The sequence below is a fragment of the Phacochoerus africanus genome, chromosome 8, assembly GCF_016906955.1.
Source record: "Phacochoerus africanus isolate WHEZ1 chromosome 8, ROS_Pafr_v1, whole genome shotgun sequence".
In the NCBI taxonomy this organism is placed as follows: Eukaryota; Metazoa; Chordata; class Mammalia; order Artiodactyla; family Suidae; genus Phacochoerus; species Phacochoerus africanus.
The window spans coordinates 118,627,216-118,647,783 of record NC_062551.1 but is presented as its reverse complement, the minus strand read 5'-3'; the positions used below and the strand labels follow the sequence as shown (position 1 = coordinate 118,647,783).

Below are 20,568 nucleotides of genomic sequence, written 5' to 3'. Positions count from 1 at the left end.
GCTGTTCTTTCTTGGATTCAAGGGTCAGTAACTTGAACCTGAGTTCCTCCAGATTTGGTCTTGAGCTCTCACGTATCCTCACTCTGCTAGCTCTCTACCTCCTAAGTATCAATTGTTACTTACGAGCTAATGTCTCCCCAGATCCCCAGTTCTATTCCAGTTCTATTAAGCTCTAGACTCTCATATTGAATGCTCATTCGCCATGTTACTAGTCAACACTTGAGGAGCACCAGAATGTCCCACACTAAACATCATTAGATGTATTTTTTACATTATGTTTTCCCATTTATACGTACAGCACCACCATTAATCAAGCTGTTTAAGACTGACACCTGAGTTATCACCCTCAACTCCATGTTTATACTGACCAGTTACTGCAATGCAATTTCAATGCTGATGAAGAGGAGCCAGCCATGATCTGCCCCACTGCTCACAATCTTGAATTCTTCACTGTGGCCACTGGAATCACAACTGTCTCTTAACAGGACTCTACTCCCACCTTCCTCAAATCCATTCTCTGCTCTGCAGCTAAGTTCTGAAACCCAAGTCCAATCACGTCATTCCTTTGTCTCAAACCCTTCAACTGTCTCCTCCCGCACTGTACAAATGAATGAGGATGACAGACATGGTGTCACAACCTGGATCCCCTGGGTTTCTCTCGTTTCTCTCTCACCACCTCTCCCCTAGGCACTGTCTATTCAGGTTAAATTGCCTACATTTCCCATAATACATTGTATTCTCTCACCTTCAGGACTTTGCAGCCTTTGCTTATGTTATACTGTAATATGGGAAATATATATTTGGCCTTCATCTCCAGTTCCTGGGACAGAGCTTTTAAAATCCCTGCAATTTCCTCTGTGGTAGAAACAGAGGATACTAGAATTTATGCAAATGAGTTGACTTTCAGAGGATGGGGGCTGGTTGCCAAAGGAACCAACCATTTGATTGGAGGGTTAGACTCTCAGCCCCACCCTCTGACCTCCATGGAGAGGGGCTGGAGATTGAGTTAATCGATAATGGCCAATGATTTAATTAATCATGCCTACCCAATGAAACCTCCCTAAAAACCTTAAACAAAGGCATTCATGGAATTCCCATCTGTGGCTCAGCAGGTTAGGAACCCAACTAATATCCATGAGGATGTGGGTTCAATCCCGGGCCTTGATCAGTGGGTTAAGGATCCAGCATTGCCTTGAGCTGTGGTGTCGGTTGCAGAAGTGGCTTGGATCTGGTGTTGCTGTGGCTGTGGTATAGGCTAGCAGCTGCAGCTCCAATTTGACCCCTAGCCTGGGAACTTTCATATGCCACAGGTATGGATCTAAAAAAAGGCAAAAAGAAAAAAAAAGCAGGGGTTCAAAGAGTTTGAGGAATGGTAAATGCACCCAGGAGAGTGACACACCTGAAACTGCAAAGAGACAGAGGCTCTTGTACTTAGGACCCTTTTGGACCTTGCTCTACGTACCTCTCCATCTGGCTGTTCACTGGTATCCTTTATAATGAAGCAGTCATGGTAGGTAAGGTGTTTCCCTGATTTCTGTGAGCCACTATAGCAAACTATGGGGGGGAGGGGTTATGGAAGTTCCAATTTGCAGCCAAATAGGACAGAAATGTGGGTAATTTGGGGACTCGTGACATGTGACTGGCACCTGATGAGGGGGACAGTCTTCTTTTTTTTTTTTGTCTTTTTTTGCTATTTCTTTGGGCCGCTCCCACGGCATATGGAGGTTCCCAGGCTAGGGGTTGAATCGGAGCTGTAGCCACCGGCCTACGCCAGAACCACAGCAACGCGGGATCCGAGCTGCGTCTGCAACCTACACCACAGCTCACAGCAACGCCGGATCATTAACCCCCTGAGCAAGGGCAGGGACCGAACCCGCAACCTCATGGTTCCTAGTCGGATTCGTTAACCACTGCGCCACGATGGGAACTCCGAGGGACAGTCTTTTGAGCCTGAACCTGTGGGGTCTGCACTGGTTCGAGGGAGTTAGTGTCAGAGTTGCTTAATGGGAGGGAAAGCCCCCATATCCAGTGTCAGAAGTGTTGTGAGTAGAGAAGCAGTTTTTCCTTTTAGCTTGGGAAATGCCTCCTCCCACTTGTTTACCTGGCTTTCTTCTCATAGTTCAGGTCTTAGCTTAGTTGTCTCTCCCTCCAGGAATACTCCTTAACCCTCTAAGGTTGATTTAGGTGCCTTTGTATATGTGCCCTCACTGTACTCAGTATCTACTTCTACTCTATAATTGACTACCCTACACTGTATTATGACTGCCTTTGTGCTTGTCCATCACCCCATCTAGAGCTGAAATTGCTTGAAGGCAGTGACCCAGTGCCTACTGTATGCAGACATGTATTAGCACCCTACTAAGTTCTGTGATGAAGGAATAAGTGAACAAATGACAGGGAGACTGACACAAGGAAGGCTAACTGCAATTCACCAGAGCTGCTGAATATAGAGCTGCAAAAGTGAGTGCCTCCACTCCAGAATACATGTGAGGCTCACATATGGCATGCCGTAAAATGCAGTTAATTATGTAAACGGAGGACCAGAAGCAGGTAACAGTTCCCAGGTGAGTTGCTATTTCTTACCACTTTGTGGGGAAAGGCAAGGTTCCCGCGGTTTCAGCTGTGTCTTTAAAGGCTGGAGTTGGATGTCTGTTAAGTCCTGGGATGCTCCAAGACATGGCATATCCTTCCATGGCACTGCTGGTCCCTGGGGACTAGCTGGGACCTGAAATCAGTAAAATATGGTTAGCTTTGTGAGGAAATCCCTAGGGAAGATGCTTAGTACTAATTTCCAAGAGGTCTATAAAGACATCTCCAGGGATGAAGGACAGGGACAAAAGAACTATATAAGGGCAGAAACAGTTATGGCCCTTGTAGTCACTTCGGGGTTATGATTCAGTAAAGACAAACAAATTCTTATCCCATTCTGATGCTGATGCCACATGCTCCAGTCTGTAAACTCCTTTTCCCAGAATACATCACATCTCCCCGTTCCCACCTGCTGCCCTGGATCATCAAATTCCCTCTCCAAATCCTCCAACAGAGTGACAGCTTCCTCGCCACTTTTTGGACTATGTTGCTGAACCCAGATCTGCAGCTCCTCAGGCAGGATGCTCAGGAACTGCTCCAGCACCAGCAGCTCCAGGATCTGCTCCTTCGTGTGCACCTCTGGTCTCAGCCACTGATAGCAAAGCTCCTGGAGTCGGCCCAGGGCCTCCCGGGGCCCAGGCGTCTCCTGGTAGCAAAACTTTCTGAATTGCTGGCGAAACAATTCTTGGCAGGATCGGGTACTCCCATTCTGCTTAAATTTCTGGCCCCATGAAAGGCTTTCTTCTACTTTCACTAGTATGAGCTCTTGTTCCTGAGGATTCTGAGGTACTGGGGTTGAAACTGCTCTGGATTCCACAGCCATTCTGGGCTGAAACAGTTTAGCAGAAAGCTCACTACCAACTGGGTACTGTACTTCAGAGTCTCTTGGAATAATCTCTTCTTTCCTGAAGGATATAAAAGCACTGTTACAGTAATGAAAAAAAAAATCTAAGAACTTACAATAATAAAGATCAGTCAAGGGAGTAATATATTGAAAGGCATCAGGAATGAGACTTTAAATAAGTAATAATCAAGTGACAAATGTGAAAAATCACTCACCTCATCGGTCCAATTTTGCAGAATTCCTACCATATTTATACTATGAGAAGTTATATTTTAGAGGCAAAAGAATATATATATACACACACACACATACTCCCAACCCCAAGGGCATATGGTGTTCCCAGGCCAGGGATCAGATCCAAGCCAAAGTTGAGACCTATGCTGCAGCTGTAGCAACACTAAATCCTTAACCTACTGTATGGGCCAGGGATCAAACCCGCATCCCAGCACTCCAGAGAGGCTGCTGATCCCATTGTGCCACAGTGGGAACTCCAAGAATGCAATATTAACGTGAATCACATGTTGGGAAATTTCCTTTTCAATTCCTTTTCAGTTCTGAATGCATAAAGGAGAATATTCTGTCAAACTTGCCAAATTCCTTTTCATTTTTATAATTTTTTTTGTCTTTTTAGGGCTGAACATACGGCATATGGAGGTTCCCAGGCAAGGGGTCTAATATGAGCTGTTGCTGCCTACACCACAGTTTATGGCAACACCAGATCCTTAACCCACTGAACCCAAAACCTCATGGTTCCTAGTCGGATTCGTTTATGCTACGCCACGATGGGAACTCCTGAACTCCTTTTTAAATAAAGTATAGGCCTCAGACTTCCATGGGTAATGGTAACAATTTTGTTAAAATTGATTTTTAGTTACCTTCTACCTAAGCAAATAATACTGCTTTTCATTTAAAGCTGTAATAAAAAATTTTTTAAAAATCCATATTACACATGAGTAGATTTAAATAAAAACGTTGTTGGGCATTTGCCATTTGATCAAATTTAGTATTTAATGCATTTTTCCAACAAACAATGAGGCACTGAGGCTCTGTCCTGAGCTGGGTATTAGAACACAAAGGTTTTTGTTTGTGAAGGTATTTGCTTGGGTCTACCAAGAAATTAACCAAGAAGTTTTTGTTAAATGCTTACCATGTTCTCAAAAACATGTCAGATATTACAGAGACACAAAAGCAAAAAGGTTAATCACAACTCTCAAAAAGCTTAGGATATACGGTGGTAAACATTTTAAAAAGTGAAATATGGCAAAAGTAATTGTGTTTTAAATTTTGTAATATAGATCGAACATGATCTGATTTTTGGATGGGAGAATACTGACTGAAGGGTATGCCCTTGAATTAACAGGACAGATCCGCACAATTTAACCCTAACACTACAGTTAGCTTTAGAGATCTGATTATTTAGCTGATAAATCTGTGGTTTATTAACCAGCCCTGCCGCGCTAGCCCTTCTATTTTTACATCCCGGTAAAGTCACAGCAACTGGCGAAGTGAAGGGGGAAAAACTGCCCTTTCCGCAGGAAAGCAGGGTCTTGACTGTTGGCCTCCTATGAGCCCCCAGGAGGCTCAAGAGACGCTGCCCGGAAAAGGTGCCGAGACCCGGGGATGAGCAGGCCGAAGAGCGGGGCTTCTCCACCCGGCGCCCGCCGGCCCGGCCGCGTGCCTTCCCCCCAACCCCCTCCGTCTCGGGCCCCGCGTCCCTCACCGCGAAGCAGAGGAGCGGCCAGGGAGCAAGCCCCGGACCTGCAGAGGCAAGCGACAAAGACCGGAAGTGCGCCCCGGCAGCCTTCCGCTCGCCCGCCCTCCTGAGGTCCGTCCGTCCCCGCCCCATGCTCAGAGGCAGCCAATCAGCGCGTTGACTCCGCCCTTCCCACCGCCTTCCCCAGGTGGCCGTGGTCCCGCCGAGCGTCGACGCCGAGGCAAGAGTGAGCTAGCAGCTGGGGTTTCTTTAGGAGGCCGTCACACCCAGAGGGCACTTCTGTTCGGCCGCCTCTTACCCTGGCTTTCTTTCACCGCCACCCGCCGTACTTGGTGTCTTCTCACTTCTGAGTCATTTCACCTCCAATTTTTCAGAAAAGATTTCGGATTTTCCTGTAATTCCTGTGAGTTTGCAGTACTTAACGACAGAAGTAGATGCGTGGATGAAAGGACTGAACAAAAAGTAGAAACCGCTTATATTGCTCTTCCGTGGGCCTATTTGAACCTTACAACGCTCGTGCTGTAGCTGTAACAGACCCATTTTACAGACGTAGACACTGCCCAAAGTCAAGCAGATCGTGCCCAGAGATGCCAAAATTGTAGTTCAGGGACACCCTGGGATTTCAGACTTTGTGCCTCTAACCAGGGTTTTCCCATTTTTCACTGAGGCTAGCGCACTTTGTCTTAGTGTTTAAATTTTTATTTGGCCATTCAGTAGCTTTAAAAATGATGCCTCTTGTTGGTTTAACTTGCGTTTCCTTTAAGTTAGGGAGCTTGAGGTTATATTTCCCTCATATGTTTATGGACCATTTATGGTTCTTCAAGGAAATGGCGTTTCCCATGTTTAAAATTGAGTTGTTACTATTTTTCTTTTGTATTTGCAAGAATTTTTTACTTGCTAAGGATATGGACTCTTCATTTGTTACAAATATTTCCCCTTTTTTGTATTGTAAATGTTAGTAAAAGGTGACACAGAAATTCTCCTTTGTGAGCTAAGACAAAACACATTATTGTTATTATTCATTAGCATTCAGAATAGCTCACTAATTCTTAATTGTTGCGAACAGACTATAGCAATTTTACCAAACAAGAGAACAAATAATACTACCTTGTGTTTCAGCTGTTGCTGCCTAACAAACCACTGCAGTACTTAATGACTAAAAACAGCAGGTGTGTTTTATTGCTCACAGGTCTGTGCTCTAGGATTCAGGCAGGGCTTAGCAGAGATGGCTAGCCATGCTTTCTGAGGTGCCGGACTGCTTAACTTGATCAGAACTGGAACGTCCAAGATGGTGTCTCACATTGTTGTGGACTTGGTGCTGCCTTTTGGCTGGAGTAACTCGATCGTCCTCCATAAAGCTTCTCGCCATGTAATCTCTAATCATTCAGGAGTTAGCCTAGGCTTTCTTACAGGGTCCTGGTTCCTTCCTTCCTTCCTCTCGTTCTTTCATGGCCACACCTGTGGCTGATGGAATTTCCCAGGCTAGGGATCGAATTGGAGCTGCAGCTGCCAGCCTACACCACAGCCACAGCAATGCCAGAGCCAAGCCACACCTGCAATCTACACTGCAGCTCACCGCAATGCCAGATCCTTTAACCTACTGAGTAAGGCCAGGGATGGAACACACATCCTCATGGACACCAGTCAGCTCTTAACCTGCTGAACCACAATGAGAACTCCTTGGGTCCTGGTTTCCAACACAGTGAAGGAGGAGGGGAAGAGGCTTGTTCTCTTAGGACCTGGGACCGGAACTGGCATTATATCACTTCTCTATTCTGTTGGCAGGACTAGACTCGTGGAGGGAAGGGTATTGAAATAGACTCCACCTTTTAATAGGAAGAGCAGCTTCAACGTAGGCAACTGAGGCCGTTATTATTGCATTCAGTCTACCACACCTTGTTATATTGAGAAGCCTACTGTTCAGGAATGGAACTACTGAGAGAGAAGAAATGCTCTCAATTGCAGTAATAGAAAACCTTACTAAATGTCCTTAATGTTTAAGCCTTTTTACTACCTAACAGCTAGATGCATGGAAATAAGGTCATCCCAGGATTGGTTAATTTAATGGCTTGACAAGAACCCAGGTCCCTTTCCTCTTTTTGCTTCTCCACCTTTAAGTATGTTGACTTTTCCTCCAGTCTGCCAGTCTGGCTTCCTTCATGGTCCTAAATGTCTGTCTTAGCTCCAGATTACAGATGATATCCAGGGGCAGGAAGAGGGAACACCCTTATATTCTGGCCCTTTTTTAGACTAAGGAAATCCCCTCCACCCAATAGGTTTTCCATGGTATCTCATTAGTTAGAATTGCTTCACTATCTGTGTCTATCGCTAACAAGGGGTAAGGGGTGAGGCCTCCATGGTAGGCTTGGCCAGTTGAGATTTATATTCCAGGCTAGCCTCTTCTGAAAGACACAGGTGATCTGGGGAGGGTAAACAAAATTATAGTTATGTTAAAAAGACAGAAAAAAGGGATAGATAGTATGCAATAGTAGCATCTATTTCAATAGATTACAGGTAATAGGTCTATATTGGTAAGAAAGTGAGACACTAGGGAAAAAAAATTTAAGTTCCTATCATTCCTTATAAAATGGGACAGATATTTAAAATATAAACAAGTTACTTAATTGCAAGAAGTACAGACTCGAGATTTATAGCAAATTTCTAGGACTTGGTTTAAATTCCCAGTGGGATAGCAACTGATTACTTCTAATTTTTTATTTTTTTTAGTATATTTGATTTACAATGTTGTGCCAATTTCTGCTGTACAGTAAAGTGACTCAATTTTTTATGTATATATATACACACACGTATACGCATACATGTATACACACACACACACATACACATCTGTTGTTTTTTTTTTTTTCACATTCCTTTTCTTATATTATCTTCCATCATGGTTTGTCCCAAGAGATTGGATATAGTTTTCTGTGCTATACAGTAGGACCTCATTGCTTATCCATTCTATTTTTTATTTTTATATTTTTGGTTTTTTAGGGACATACCTGTGGCATATGGAAGTTCCCAGGCTAGGGGTCAAATCGGAGCTGTAGCTGCCAGGCTACACTACAGCCATGCCAATGTGGAATCTGAGCTACGTCTGCAGTGTACATCTCAGCTCATGGTAATGCAAGATCCTTAACCCACTGAGCGAGGCCATGGATCAAACCTTCATCCTCACAGAGGCTAGTTGGTTCATTATATTGAGCCATGATGGAAACAACTGCTTATCCTTTCTAAGTGTAATAGTTTGCATCTATTAACCCCAACCTTCCAGTCCATCCCACTCCCCTCTTTGGCAACCATAAATAAGTCTGTTCTGTATATCTGTGAGTCTGTTTCTGTTTTGTAGATAGGTTCATTTGTGCCATATTTTATTTATTTATTTGCTTTTAAGAGCTGCACTAGCAGCACATGGAAGTTCCCAAGCTAGGGGTTGAATAGGAACTGCAGCTGCCAAGCCTGTGCCACAGCCTTAGCAATGCCAGATCTGAGCTGCATCTGTGACCTACACCACAGCTCACAGCAACGCTGGACCCTTCACCCGCTAAGCAAGGCCAGGGATCGAACCCACAACCTCATGGTTCCTAGTCAGATTCGTTTCCGCTGCACCACTAGGGGAACTCCCCATTTGTGCCATATTTTCTCTTTCTGACTTAGTATGATAATCTCTAGTTGCATCCATGTTGCTGCAAATGGCATTATTTTGTTCTTTTTTATGGCTGAGTAGCAACTGATTACTTTTATGAGTTACCGATTTCTGGGCGTTCCTGTTGTGGTTCAGCAGGTTAAGAAACTGATATAGTGTCCACGAGGATGTGGGTTCGATCCCCGGCCTTTCTCAGTGGGTTAAGGATCCAGTGCTGTCGCAAGCTGCGGTGTAGTAAGTCACAGATGTGGCTCAGATCCAGTGTGGCTGTGGCATAGGCTGGCAGCTGCAGCTCCTATTCAACCCCTAGCTTGGGAACTTCCATGTGCCATGCAGGTGCAGCTGTAAAAAGAAAAAAAAAAAATTAAGATATCACATAATTTCCACTTATGTGGTATCTTAGTCCATTTTGCTATAACAAAAATACTATAGACTCAATGACTTATAAACAACATAAATTTATTTCTTGCAGTTTTGGAGGTTGGGAAGTTATGATTGAGACACCAATGGATTCCTTGTCTGGTGAGAACACACCTACTTGTCCATAAACTGGTAATTGGTGAGTAAGGCTATTCATTCATTCAGTGAAGTCCAACTGCTTGAATTATGTATCATTTAACAGTGCTGTACTTCATGGTCTTCATTATGTGAGATAAACTCAACTGTAAACCACTATTCAATTATAAAGATAGAGAAAATGGCTCCTGATGCTTAAAGGAAAGTACATCATTCCTTCATTGAGCAAATATTATTGAACATTAGTACCTGTGAAATACTGGAAAGAAAATTGAGAGATTCAGATGAAGCAAAAGCTTCTGTTGCTGAAATATCAGCTACCTCTGTACACCAGTGCTAAACAGAAATGTGGAGACAGCATTGGAGGAAACAGAGAAAGTAGCTTTAATTGCCAGGCAAGGAGGGAACACAGTAGGCTAATGCCTTAAGGACTGTATCCCCCCTAGAGAGGGTAGCGAGGAGTCTTAATAGTGTCCAAAGAGTAGGGCATGATCAGTCCACGGACATTTTCCTGATTGGTTGGTGGTGAGGTCACTGGGAATCAGCATCATCAATCTTCAGATTCCAACATGTCTGGGGTCTACATACTTGTAGGCAGCATACAGTTAACTTCTTCCCTCCAGTAGGGGCTTCAGCATCTGCAAAACAGCTCCAAGAATATGACTCAGAATATTATCTATAGTCCTTGAAGAAGAACTAAATTTCCTTGACTTTGTTGAATGGTTAAACTATCATTATTTTGTCTTGTCTGTTTTCCTTTTTCTCTGTATTTTCTCACTTCTCTGATTAAATTGATTCTTTGACTAAGTTTTCCTATAGACAAAAGGCAGGCAGAGGATGTGAGTGGGGGTCTCTCCTGGGAAGACCTTACAGGGTCCTGCTTGGTTACACCTCCTTACTTCATTTACACCTATAACTCCTAGAGTATAAACTCCATGAGGGCAGGGATTTTGTTTTTCCATTGTTCTCTCTCCAGTGTGACTAGCATATGAATATACAAGAGAGAATATTGGAGCTCACAAAGTAATTAAATGAGGTTTTTGGACTAAGGTGGCTTTAATGCCTTGGCAGCCTACGTAAGCAAACCAAAATCTAAGCCAGAGTTGATTCCTATGAATGCCTCAAGGTTAAGAAACCGAAACTGAAGGACAGCTAATCACAAATAGCCAACTGGGCTTTCTCAAATCAAGCCATCACTTATGCTGTAGTCAATTAGAGGATTTCCTTGCTTTGCTTCAGTGTCTGCTCTATAGAGCCTTTGCTGTAGCACCTGCTGGTGAAGTGCTCCTAACTCTTTTCAGTTTGGCTCTGCCTGAATTGCTTTGAGGTTTGCTCAGATAACTTCAGGATTTTCATGAGCCTCATTTTACCTTTGAACAGTGCCAAAACTAGTGATAGTAAGTAATTGAAGGATTCAAAGAAGTAGAGTATTCAGAAAGGAGAATTTTGAATCATACTTAAACTATTTATTTTAACCTAAGATTTTTTTTTTTTTTTTTGGTCTTTTGTTGTTGTTGTTGTTGTTGCTATTTCTTGGGCCGCTCCCACGGCATATGGAGGTTCCCAGGCTAGGGGTTGAATCGGAGCTGTAGCCACCGGCCTACGCCAGAGCCACAGCAACGCGGGATCCGAGCCGCGTCTGCAACCTACACCACAGCTCACGGCAATGCCGGATCGTTAACCCACTGAGCAAGGGCAGGAACCGAACCCGCAACCTCATGGTTCCTAGTCGGATTCGTTAACCACTGCGCCACGACGGGAACTCCCAAACCTGCATCCTTATGGATAGTAGTTGGCTTGTTTCCACTACACCACAGTGGGAACTTCCTATTTTAATGAGGTTTTGACAGACAACTGTCTTTGAAAGAAGAGTTTATTAAAAAAAAAAAAAAAGAAGAAGAGTTTATTAATTATTTCCCAGAGGACAGGAGGCAGCACATGCCACAGGGGGCCATATAGGGTCATTCACAGGGAGAAGTAGAGACAGAGCTGGGGCTAAACCTTTATTATAGTGCTGGCAGGTGGCTCAGTGGAGATGTCCCCTCTTGAGTGGGAAGCAAAATACGCAGTTGATGCTTGTGTTTGGAGGGTTTGTGATAGATTTCTGAGTGACTAATGGTGGAGGAGTTTGTAAAAAAAAAAAACAAAAAACAAACTCTTGCATCGCTAGTGTGGCTCCATGACTCTTAAGATGTCAAATCTTTTATTTTTTTAATTTTTATTTTTTTCAAATGATTTTTATTTTTTTCCATTATAGCTGGTTTACAGTGTTCTGTCAATTTTTTACTGTACAGCAAAGTGACCCAGTCACACATACATATATACATTCTTTTTCTCACATTATCCTTCATCATGCTCCATCATAAGTGACTACACATAGTTCCCAGTGCTATATAGCAGCAAATCTTGATTACAGAGCATTGAGAATAATTATGCCAAATATTGATTACAAAGCATCAAGAATAATTATTACATTATTAAATTCTACCATTGTTAACCATTATATCACCTAGTAGCTTTGTATTTTTTAGAGATAGATAATAGACAGATTGGCAGAATGAGACAATACTTATTTGCAGCACCCAAGGCAGTACACAAAGGTCTTATTTACTCAGTTACTCAGTTGTTTCTCTTTGCCTCACCGGCTGCTGCAGCTCCGATTGGACCCCTAACCTGGGAACCTCCATATGCCTCAGGAGTGGCCCTAGAAAAGGCAAAAAAACAAACAAACAAAAAACAAACCACACAGCTCTGGAGGTTGCTCATGAGGTGTTTTCTTGCATTTATCATGCCTGGAACAGAGTTAAAGCTACAGATGACTGGCTTTTATCATTGTTTTCTTTTTTCTCCTTTATAGTTAACCACAGTGACAAATCTCATCCTAGCTCTTAATCCTGCCAGCCACTACAGAAAGATCTTCCACCAGGATTCTGTTGTGCCTTAGGGGTGATTCAGCAAAGAAAGATACATTCCAAGATTAGGAAAAGAAAAATGCAATGCCTTTCTAAATGCACGGATTATGAGAAACAAAAAGAACAATTCTGCTAAAAGAACAATTCTGCTAAAGAAGATGAATGAAATATTTCCTAATGGTTTTGTGGGTTGGAAACATTAGAGTGTGGAGGGAAAGCTTTTATTTATTTATTTAAAGCTGTGGGACTTGGGTGTTAAAAGATACATCATTTCATTATAACTATTTGTGGTAAGCTGAATGTGTTTAAAAATCTAATTTGATTGCCTTGAGCTTGTATTATTTGCCTAAATTCTTTGTTAGTATAGTAATCATTACTAAAAGATTTAGGTTTTAATTGAATATTTTTTTATGGAAGAGTGAACTTTTTGACTGCTCGGGTTTCTGTTTGGCAGCATCTAAAGAGAAGTTCATTTCTTTTAATCTTGTTTGGCAGTGTGGTGAGAAAGGACTAATTTATATACTACTGCTTAGTATTACCTCCATGCCTCCTGAATGCCAAAATATACTTTTATTTTTATTTTTTATTTTTTTATTTTTTTGTGCTTTTTAGGGCCGCACCTGCGGCGTATGGAGGTTCCCAGGCAAGGGGTCTAATTGGAGCTACAGCTGCCAGCCTACGCCACAGCCATAGCAACACCAGATCCGAGCCGCATCTGCGACCTACACCACAACTCACAGCAAGGCCAGATCCTTAACCCACTGACCGAGGCCAGGGATTGAACCCACAACCTCATGGTTCCTAGTCGGATTCATTTCTGCTGCGCCACAACGGGAACTCCCAAAATATACTTTTATTTTTAAAACATTTTTCAGGAGGTGCAATCCTTTTTGCTTTTTCTGGATTTGTCTTTTAAAAAATCATTATTTTAGAGAGTTCCCTGGTGGGTCTAGTGGCTAGGAGTCAGTGCTCTCATCCTGGGTTCAATCCCTGGCCTGGGAACTGAGATCCCACTTCAAGCTGCTGCATGTCACAGACAAAACAGAAAACAAAAACAAAAACAAAAACAAAAAACCCCCACAACAACCTTATTATTTTATAACATGTTTTTAATGACTGGCATTGTATTGCTGTGGGTAATATAACACTTTCCTTATAAATGGCTAATTCTTTCAGTTATACTAAAAAGATTCAAATGAATGAGTTTTGGCAGAACTCTGTTTATTAATATAATCTACCACTTTGAAATTTGTGCTCATGTGTACAGAGATCACAAGTTGTCTTTCATTACCAGAAGTGAAAGTTTCCCAAAGGGAACACTTGGGAACAGCACTTTGGGGAGGCTGGAACTAGTGGGTATGTGCAGAATAATGCAGTGGTTACAAATTCAGGTCCTGGAGTGAGATGGGGTTCAAATCCCTGCTCTCTCAATTATTTAGTCTGTGACCTTGTACAAGCTTCTTAAATTCTCTCTGCCTCTCTTTCTTTTTCTGAAAAATGGATATATAGTACCTACCTCATAAGGTAGTAGGAATCCATTTAGAATTGTTCTATGGGAGTTCCCTTTGTGGGTCAGTGGTTAATGAACCCTGCTGGTGTCCATGAGGATGCAAGTTCTATTCCTGGCCTTGCTCAGCTGGTTAAGGATCTGGTGTTGCCACAGGCTGTGGTGTAGGTTGTAGACTCGACTCGGATCCCACGTTGCTGCAGCTGTGGTATAGGCCAGCAAATGTAGCTCTAATTCAACCTGGAAACTTCCATATGCCATGGGTGCAGCCCTAAAAAAAGCAAACAAACAAACAAACAAAAAAAAAAACAAAAAAACCCTCCAAAAAACAGTGCTCTATGAATGTGTGTTGTTGGTATTTGGGGAAGGAGAGATTGACTTGAGGAGTGTGGAAGCTGGGAGAAGGCACATTTCTGTACTTCTGGATTTATTTGATGGTAAGCATTATTTAGCTTCTCTACTAAAAATACATATTATGGAGGGCTCCAATTAGAACACCTAGGGAGAATTCAAGAAATTTATATTTTTGACAGATACCCCAAAATGATTCTTACTGTCAGCTTGGTTTGGGAAACTGTGATGTGGTAGATAGAATGCAGACTTCAGAGTCAGACAGATGTGGATTCTGATCCATTCTCTAAACAATTGTGTCCAGCTCTCCACCTGTACCAGAAACTGTTTTAGTTGCTGGGCATATAGCAGAGACTAAATCCGATGAAAATCTCTCTCATTTTTGTCCTTTTAGGCTTTAGAATCTATGGGGTTTCCTACTCTAAAATGTCAAGTGGGGCCTCTCTGAGGGACTTGAATGAACTATTTAATTTTAAGAGCTTTTTTTTCCCCATCATCACAAAAGCATTATGAGTTCATTAAAGAAAAAAAAAAAAGTCAGAAATTGTAAGCCATTGCCAAGTGAGCTCATGTTGGAGAGGAAAATTCTTAGCTATCCAGAGGCCTAATGTTCATATTAAGTAAGTAGAAAAAAAAAGTGGTGGAGTTGGTGGTTTGGTGTTGGTGAAGATGTCCGAGTAGTTTTACCTTTAAATGGGAAGTTGAGCCACTTGACCACAGAAAAGCAAATGTGACCAGATTTAGTTTCTTTGGGTTTGGGGTTTCCATATTTATTTCCTGGTTGGCTAGTTGCCAAGCCTAATTGGTTATTTTTGACAAATCCCTTCACAGTTGCCCTCTTAAAGGGAGATTACCGCAGCTGAATTTGAGTCTTATCTTTCTCTGGGAAGATATGACCAAAACCAGGAATATTTTCTTTTTGTTGATGGCTTCTTCACATATTTTGTGATGATCTTTTTGTCTTTTCCTGGGGCCACATCCACGACGTATGGAGGTTCCCAGGCTAGGAGTCGAATAGGAGCTTTAGCCACTGGCCTAAACCAGAGCCACAGCAACGTCAGATCTGAGGTTCATCTGTGACCTACACCACAGCTCACGGCCACACAAGGCGGATCCTTAACCCACTGAGCAAGACCAGGGATGGAACCGCAATCTCCTGGTTCCTAGTTGGATTCGTTAACCACTGAGCCATGACGGAAACTCCAAGAGGACATATTTACCTTTGAAAATAGTTTTGCTTTTCTTTTGTCAGGGGGATACAAAAGCTATTTGACAGTAGTTTAAACTGAAGCTTGATTTAACACAGCTAGTGACCTGTCTACTTCTAGGGTCAGAGCAGAAGCAGCTACTCTGTTTTATTTCGTAGCAAATGAAATAAAACAAGGGTTACAACTGATGTAGAAATGCTATTTAATTTACTTCTGTAAAAAAAAGTACATGTTAAAGGTAAAATATGCTTTCTTTGAATCTCTTGAGTTTCTCTTTTTATCCTTTGATTTGCAGGTTCTGGATTTATTCCAGCCTGGGCAGAGTAGTTTACTGCTCCTACTTTTTGTATTTATGCTTTAAGTATGGTACAAAACCCAAACATTAAAACCAAAAATATACTTTGTTTGGACATGACCATTGGGGCAATAGGGGCATTCTTTCCAGTGACATTTAAGACAGCTGATGCTTACCTCTTCTAGAGCCAGTTATCACATTCGTCCACATTCCGCACGGGCTACACATTACTGTCTCCATTGAAAGACAGTGTATCGAAAATTTTAAAGCTGTAATTTACTTTTACATTGAAGTAATGATTTGAGGGAATTACGGAATTGTGGAGACAAGGATACATCCTCACTTATTACTCAGTCCAGTTTCCTCTGGCCTTTCCACTGAAGTTGAACCTTAGCAGATAGTGACCTTGTAACTGCCGAATCTAGTGAGTGCTTCTCAATCCTTATTCTTCCTGAATGCTAGCATTTTGTCACTGTTAACAGCTTACCCTTTATTTATACATTTTTTTAGTTTCGAGAGTTTTTTCTCTACTCTTCCAGCCACACTTTGCATAGCTAGCTCCTCTTTACTACCTACCACCTTCACGTAGGCATCTGCTGAGCTCGTCTTTAACACCCCCTCCATATATATTCCCTCTGCTGGAGTGAACTCACTCCAGCAGAGGGAATCATCTATGTATGCTTCTACTCATACATAGATGATCCCCAAATTTGTATTTTCAGTCCTGACTTTTTTACTAAAGGAAAACTGTTTGCTCTGCTCACGTCACTTCTGCCACCAAGTGTGTGGGTTTTTAACACCAAGAATTTGCCTGTTCTCTGTGAACAAAAACTGGGTGTCCTACCGTTTAGTTCGATTCTGACATAGTTAACTACCCAGAGTCAGCACAGACCCCACAAGTTAAGGGCTCAGTCCCATAAAACTGCTCCCCACCTGAGGCAACAGTTTTAAGTGGTGGGTTCTCAGCTTACCAACACTTCTGACTTGGCTACAAGCTGGAGGTTCCTTTAGTATCCCCCCACTCCTGGTTTAATAATTTGCTATAATGACTCACAGAACTCAGGGAAATACTTTACTATTACTGGTTTATTGTAAAGGATATGAATGAACAACCAGATGAAGGGGTATATAGGACGAGGTCAGGAAGGGTCTTGAATGTGGGAGCTTCTGTCTGCATAGAGTTTGGGTTGTGCCACCCTAGTGGTAGCTCTCTGAACCCAACATTCAGGGGTTCCATTACATAAGCATGATTGGTTAAATTATTGACCATTGAAGATTAACTTAATCCCTAGTCCAACTCCTCTCCCTTGAGGTAGCTGGGTGAAGCTGAAAATTCCAGTCCTCTAATCATGTGTTTGGTTCCTCTGGTGACCAGCCCTCCCTAGTGTCACTCCATTAGTGTAAACTCAAGTATAGTTAACAGGGGCTTATTGTGAATAACAAAAGACACTCCTTTCACCTACCACTCAGGAAATTCCAGGGGGTTTAGGAGCTCTGTGACAGGGACTGGGGATGAAGACCAAAAATATATTTCTTTTTTTTATTATTATTTATTTATTTATTTATTTTTTGCTATTTCTCGGGCCGCTCCTGCGGCATATGGAGGTTCCCGGGCTAGGGGTCGAATCAGAACTGTAGCTGCCAGCCTATGCCAGAGCCACAGCAACGCAGGATCTGAGCCGTGTCTGCAACCTACACCATAGCTCACGGCAACGCCGGAACCTTGACCCACTGAGCAAGGGCAGGGACCGAACCCGCAACCTCATGGTTCCTAGTCGGATTCGTTAACCACTGCGCCATGACGGGAACTCCCTATTTCTTATTATATCACAATATTACATCTACCAAGCCCCAAATCTTTTTCTTTTTCTTCTTTTGTTTAAGGGCCACACTTGTGGCATATGGAGGTTCCCAGACTAGGGGTCGAATTGGAGCTGTAGCTGCCAGCCTATGCCATAGCCACTGCAATGTGGGATCCCAGCTGCATCTGAAACCTACACCACAGCTCACGGTAATGCCGGATCTTTAACCCACTGAGCAAGGCCAGGGATCAAATCTGCATCCTTTTGGTTACTAGTTGGGTTTGTTAACCACTGAGCCATGACAGGAAGCTCCTCAAGCCCCAAATCTTAACTTTCAACTTGTGAGGACATCTTTTCATGGATAGTTCACCAGTGCTTCCACATTCACACAGCCAAATCCAATTTGAGTAACTTCTTCCTTTTTTTTTTTGGCTTTTTCAGGCCTGCACCTGCAGCATATGGAGGTTCCCAGGCTAGAGGTCGAACGGGAGCTGCACCTGTGAGCCTATGCCACAGCCACAGCAATGCTGGATCTGAGCCACATCTGTGTCCTATGCCACAGCTTGAGATAATGCTGGATCCTTAACCCGCTGAGTGAGGCCAGGGATCAACTCTGCATCCTCATGGATACTAGTTGGTTTGGTAACCCACTGAGTCACAACAGAAACTCCCCACCTTCTTCTATTTTTAATCTTATTAATAAATTGTTATATTGTGGAATTATTATGATAGAATAATTACTTATTAACTTGCATTTTTATCCTCACACATCATTCCAGTGGAAGGGACCCAGACAAATTGGTCATTTAAAAACTCTGGTCCTAGTGAATCATCTGATATAGCTCAAATTCATCTTCTTTTCCTTTTTATTTTTTAAAATTTATTTATTTATTTATTTTTGTCTTTTTGCCATTTCTAGGGCTGCTCCTGCGGCATATGGAGGTTCCCAGGCTAGGGGTCTAATTGGAGCTGTAGCTGCCGGCCTACACCACAGCCACAGCAATGTGGAATCTGAGCCGAGTCTGCAGCCTACACCACAGCTCACGGCAACGCCGGGTCCTTAACCCACTGAGCAAGGCCAGGGATCAAACCCGAAATCTCATGGTTCCTAGTCGGATTCGTTAACCACTGAGCCACGACGGGAACTCCTCCTTTTTAATATTTTAGTTCAAGCTTTATTGTCTTTCTAGTAACTGCTTCTTAATTGATCTCCTTGACTCACATCTGCCCTCTCAGTCCAGTGCATCTTTCAGATTGCTGCTAGAGTCTTAGTATGAATCTGGATGTAATCATCCTATTTATAAATCTTTGCTGCCTTGTATCATAAGAGGATAAGTGGCACACTCTTACCACGCGGTCCAGCGTCTTCCTCCCTCTGACCCACAGTTATTGCTCCATTTACTTGTCCATCAAAGCTGAGGCACCATCTCTCTCACCTTGTTTTGTTCAGCATTTTGCCTTTGCTGTGACTATTGTTTTTAATAACCATTTTGCTCCTAAGCACCCTTCAAGGCTGGCTTGTGCGTTGTTTTCTCAGTGAAACCTTCCTCAGCTCCCTAGGAAGGGATCTGTTATGAGTCGTTCCTCTTATATGTTAGTATTCCTAGGATCTAGCAAAGCACTTTGAACATACCATTAATTTCTTTTTAAAATTAAAGATACTTATTTTTAGAAACTATCTTTAAAAGGTAGTTTTTGTTTGTTTGTTTGTATTATCTTTTTAGGGCTGCACCCACAGCAAATGGAGGTTCCTAGGCTAGAGATTGAATAGGAGCTATAGCTGCTGACCTACACCACAGCCACAGCAACGTGGGATCTGAGGTGCATCTGCGACCTATACCACAGCTCGAGGCAACACCAGATCCTTAACCCACTGAGCAAGGTCAGGGATCAAACCCGACTCCTCATGGATACTAGTCGGGTTCATTAACCCCTGCGCCACAATAGGAACTCCTGGTGGTGTTTTGTTTTTGTGTGTGTGTGTGTGTGTGTGTGTGTGTTTTAAAATTACCATTTAGCTCCTTATCTGGTAAATTTCCTTTGTTCGATTTCTTAGCAAACCAAACTAATATCATCATCACTTTGACAGACATTTGACGTGTCTAGACTGCTTGCATACTGTTGGGGTGCAGAAAGATTTAACAGTCTCGGTCCTCCACTCACCAACTCAGTCATTCATGGCCTCAAGGCTGTTTGTGATTGTACTGCTTCAGTGCTGTGCTGCCCCAGAGCCCACATCGATTCCTGGCTGAGACCACTCCCAGGAAGATGATGTGCTGCATAAGTTTCCAAGTTTCATTTGAAATTCAAAGTCAGAACCTGATTCACACTTGATACATTTCTAAACTTAGTGGCCAGTCCCTTATGTAATTTTAAACAAGTCTCAAATCAGTTTTGCACTTAAACAAGTCTAGTCAGTTTAGCTTTGTGTTTAAATAGCAACAGATTTCTCAGTCTCCTAGGAAACTGCATGGCAACCAGGAACTCAAATAATAACCCTTTAAATAGAGAGCATGTCAGAATCTGTTAAATCTTTAAAAGCAAGGACACTATTAATTAACAGTTTATATGGGTAAGCCTGAAGACATGGCAGAGCGAAATAAAGTCTGCTAATAACTGAATCTAACCAAACCAAATAAACTCAAACAAGTAATTGTTGGTCTTTTTTCATCTAGCTTGCCGAATATTTTACTGAAATTTTATTATTCTATAAAAGGATCACACACTTGTAATGTTCTCTAGGTATAATCAAATGTATGAAAATGTTGAATGTCAGTCAAACAGAAGTACCTATGCCATGGGATAAATTCTTCTTCTTTTTTTTTTTTTTTTTGTCTTTTTAGGGCTGTGCCCTAGGCATATGGAATTTCCCAGGCTAGGAGTCGAATCAGAACTGTAGCCACTGACCACAGCTACAGCAATGCCAGATCCGAGCTGCATCTTCAATTTACCACAGCTTATGGCAATGCTGGATCCTTAACCCACTGAGAGGCCAGGGATGGAAACTGTGTCATCATGGATGCTAGTCAGATTTGTTTCTGCTGAGCTACAATGGGAACTCCAGATAAATTCTATTTTTACTGAATTGTATACTTGTACAAAGAATGAGTAAATTCATTGACCTTAAAAATCCTCACTAGTTTTGTAATTATTTGATATTATTGTTATTAATATCTATGTT

At 42.4% G+C, this 20,568-nt stretch overlaps 1 protein-coding gene across 2 annotated transcripts in view; it reads right to left on the bottom strand.

Moving 5' to 3' along the window:
* ZNF397 (zinc finger protein 397) overlaps positions 1–5,216 on the bottom strand; it is a 51,998-nt gene extending 46,782 nt beyond the window's left edge. The window contains exons 1-3 of one of the 2 annotated variants that reach the window (XM_047794123.1): positions 5,154–5,216; positions 2,999–3,494; positions 2,584–2,725 (exon numbers count right to left, since the gene is read on the bottom strand). In XM_047794123.1, coding sequence (XP_047650079.1) covers positions 2,584–2,725; positions 2,999–3,412 — 556 coding nt within the window. In that variant the 5' untranslated portion in view covers positions 3,413–3,494; positions 5,154–5,216. Of the gene's footprint in view, positions 1–2,583; positions 2,726–2,998; positions 3,495–3,648; positions 3,755–5,153 lie in introns of those variants that run through there. The other variant, XM_047794124.1, reaches the window with a different exon arrangement.
* Between the last annotated feature and the right edge of the window lie 15,352 nt (positions 5,217–20,568).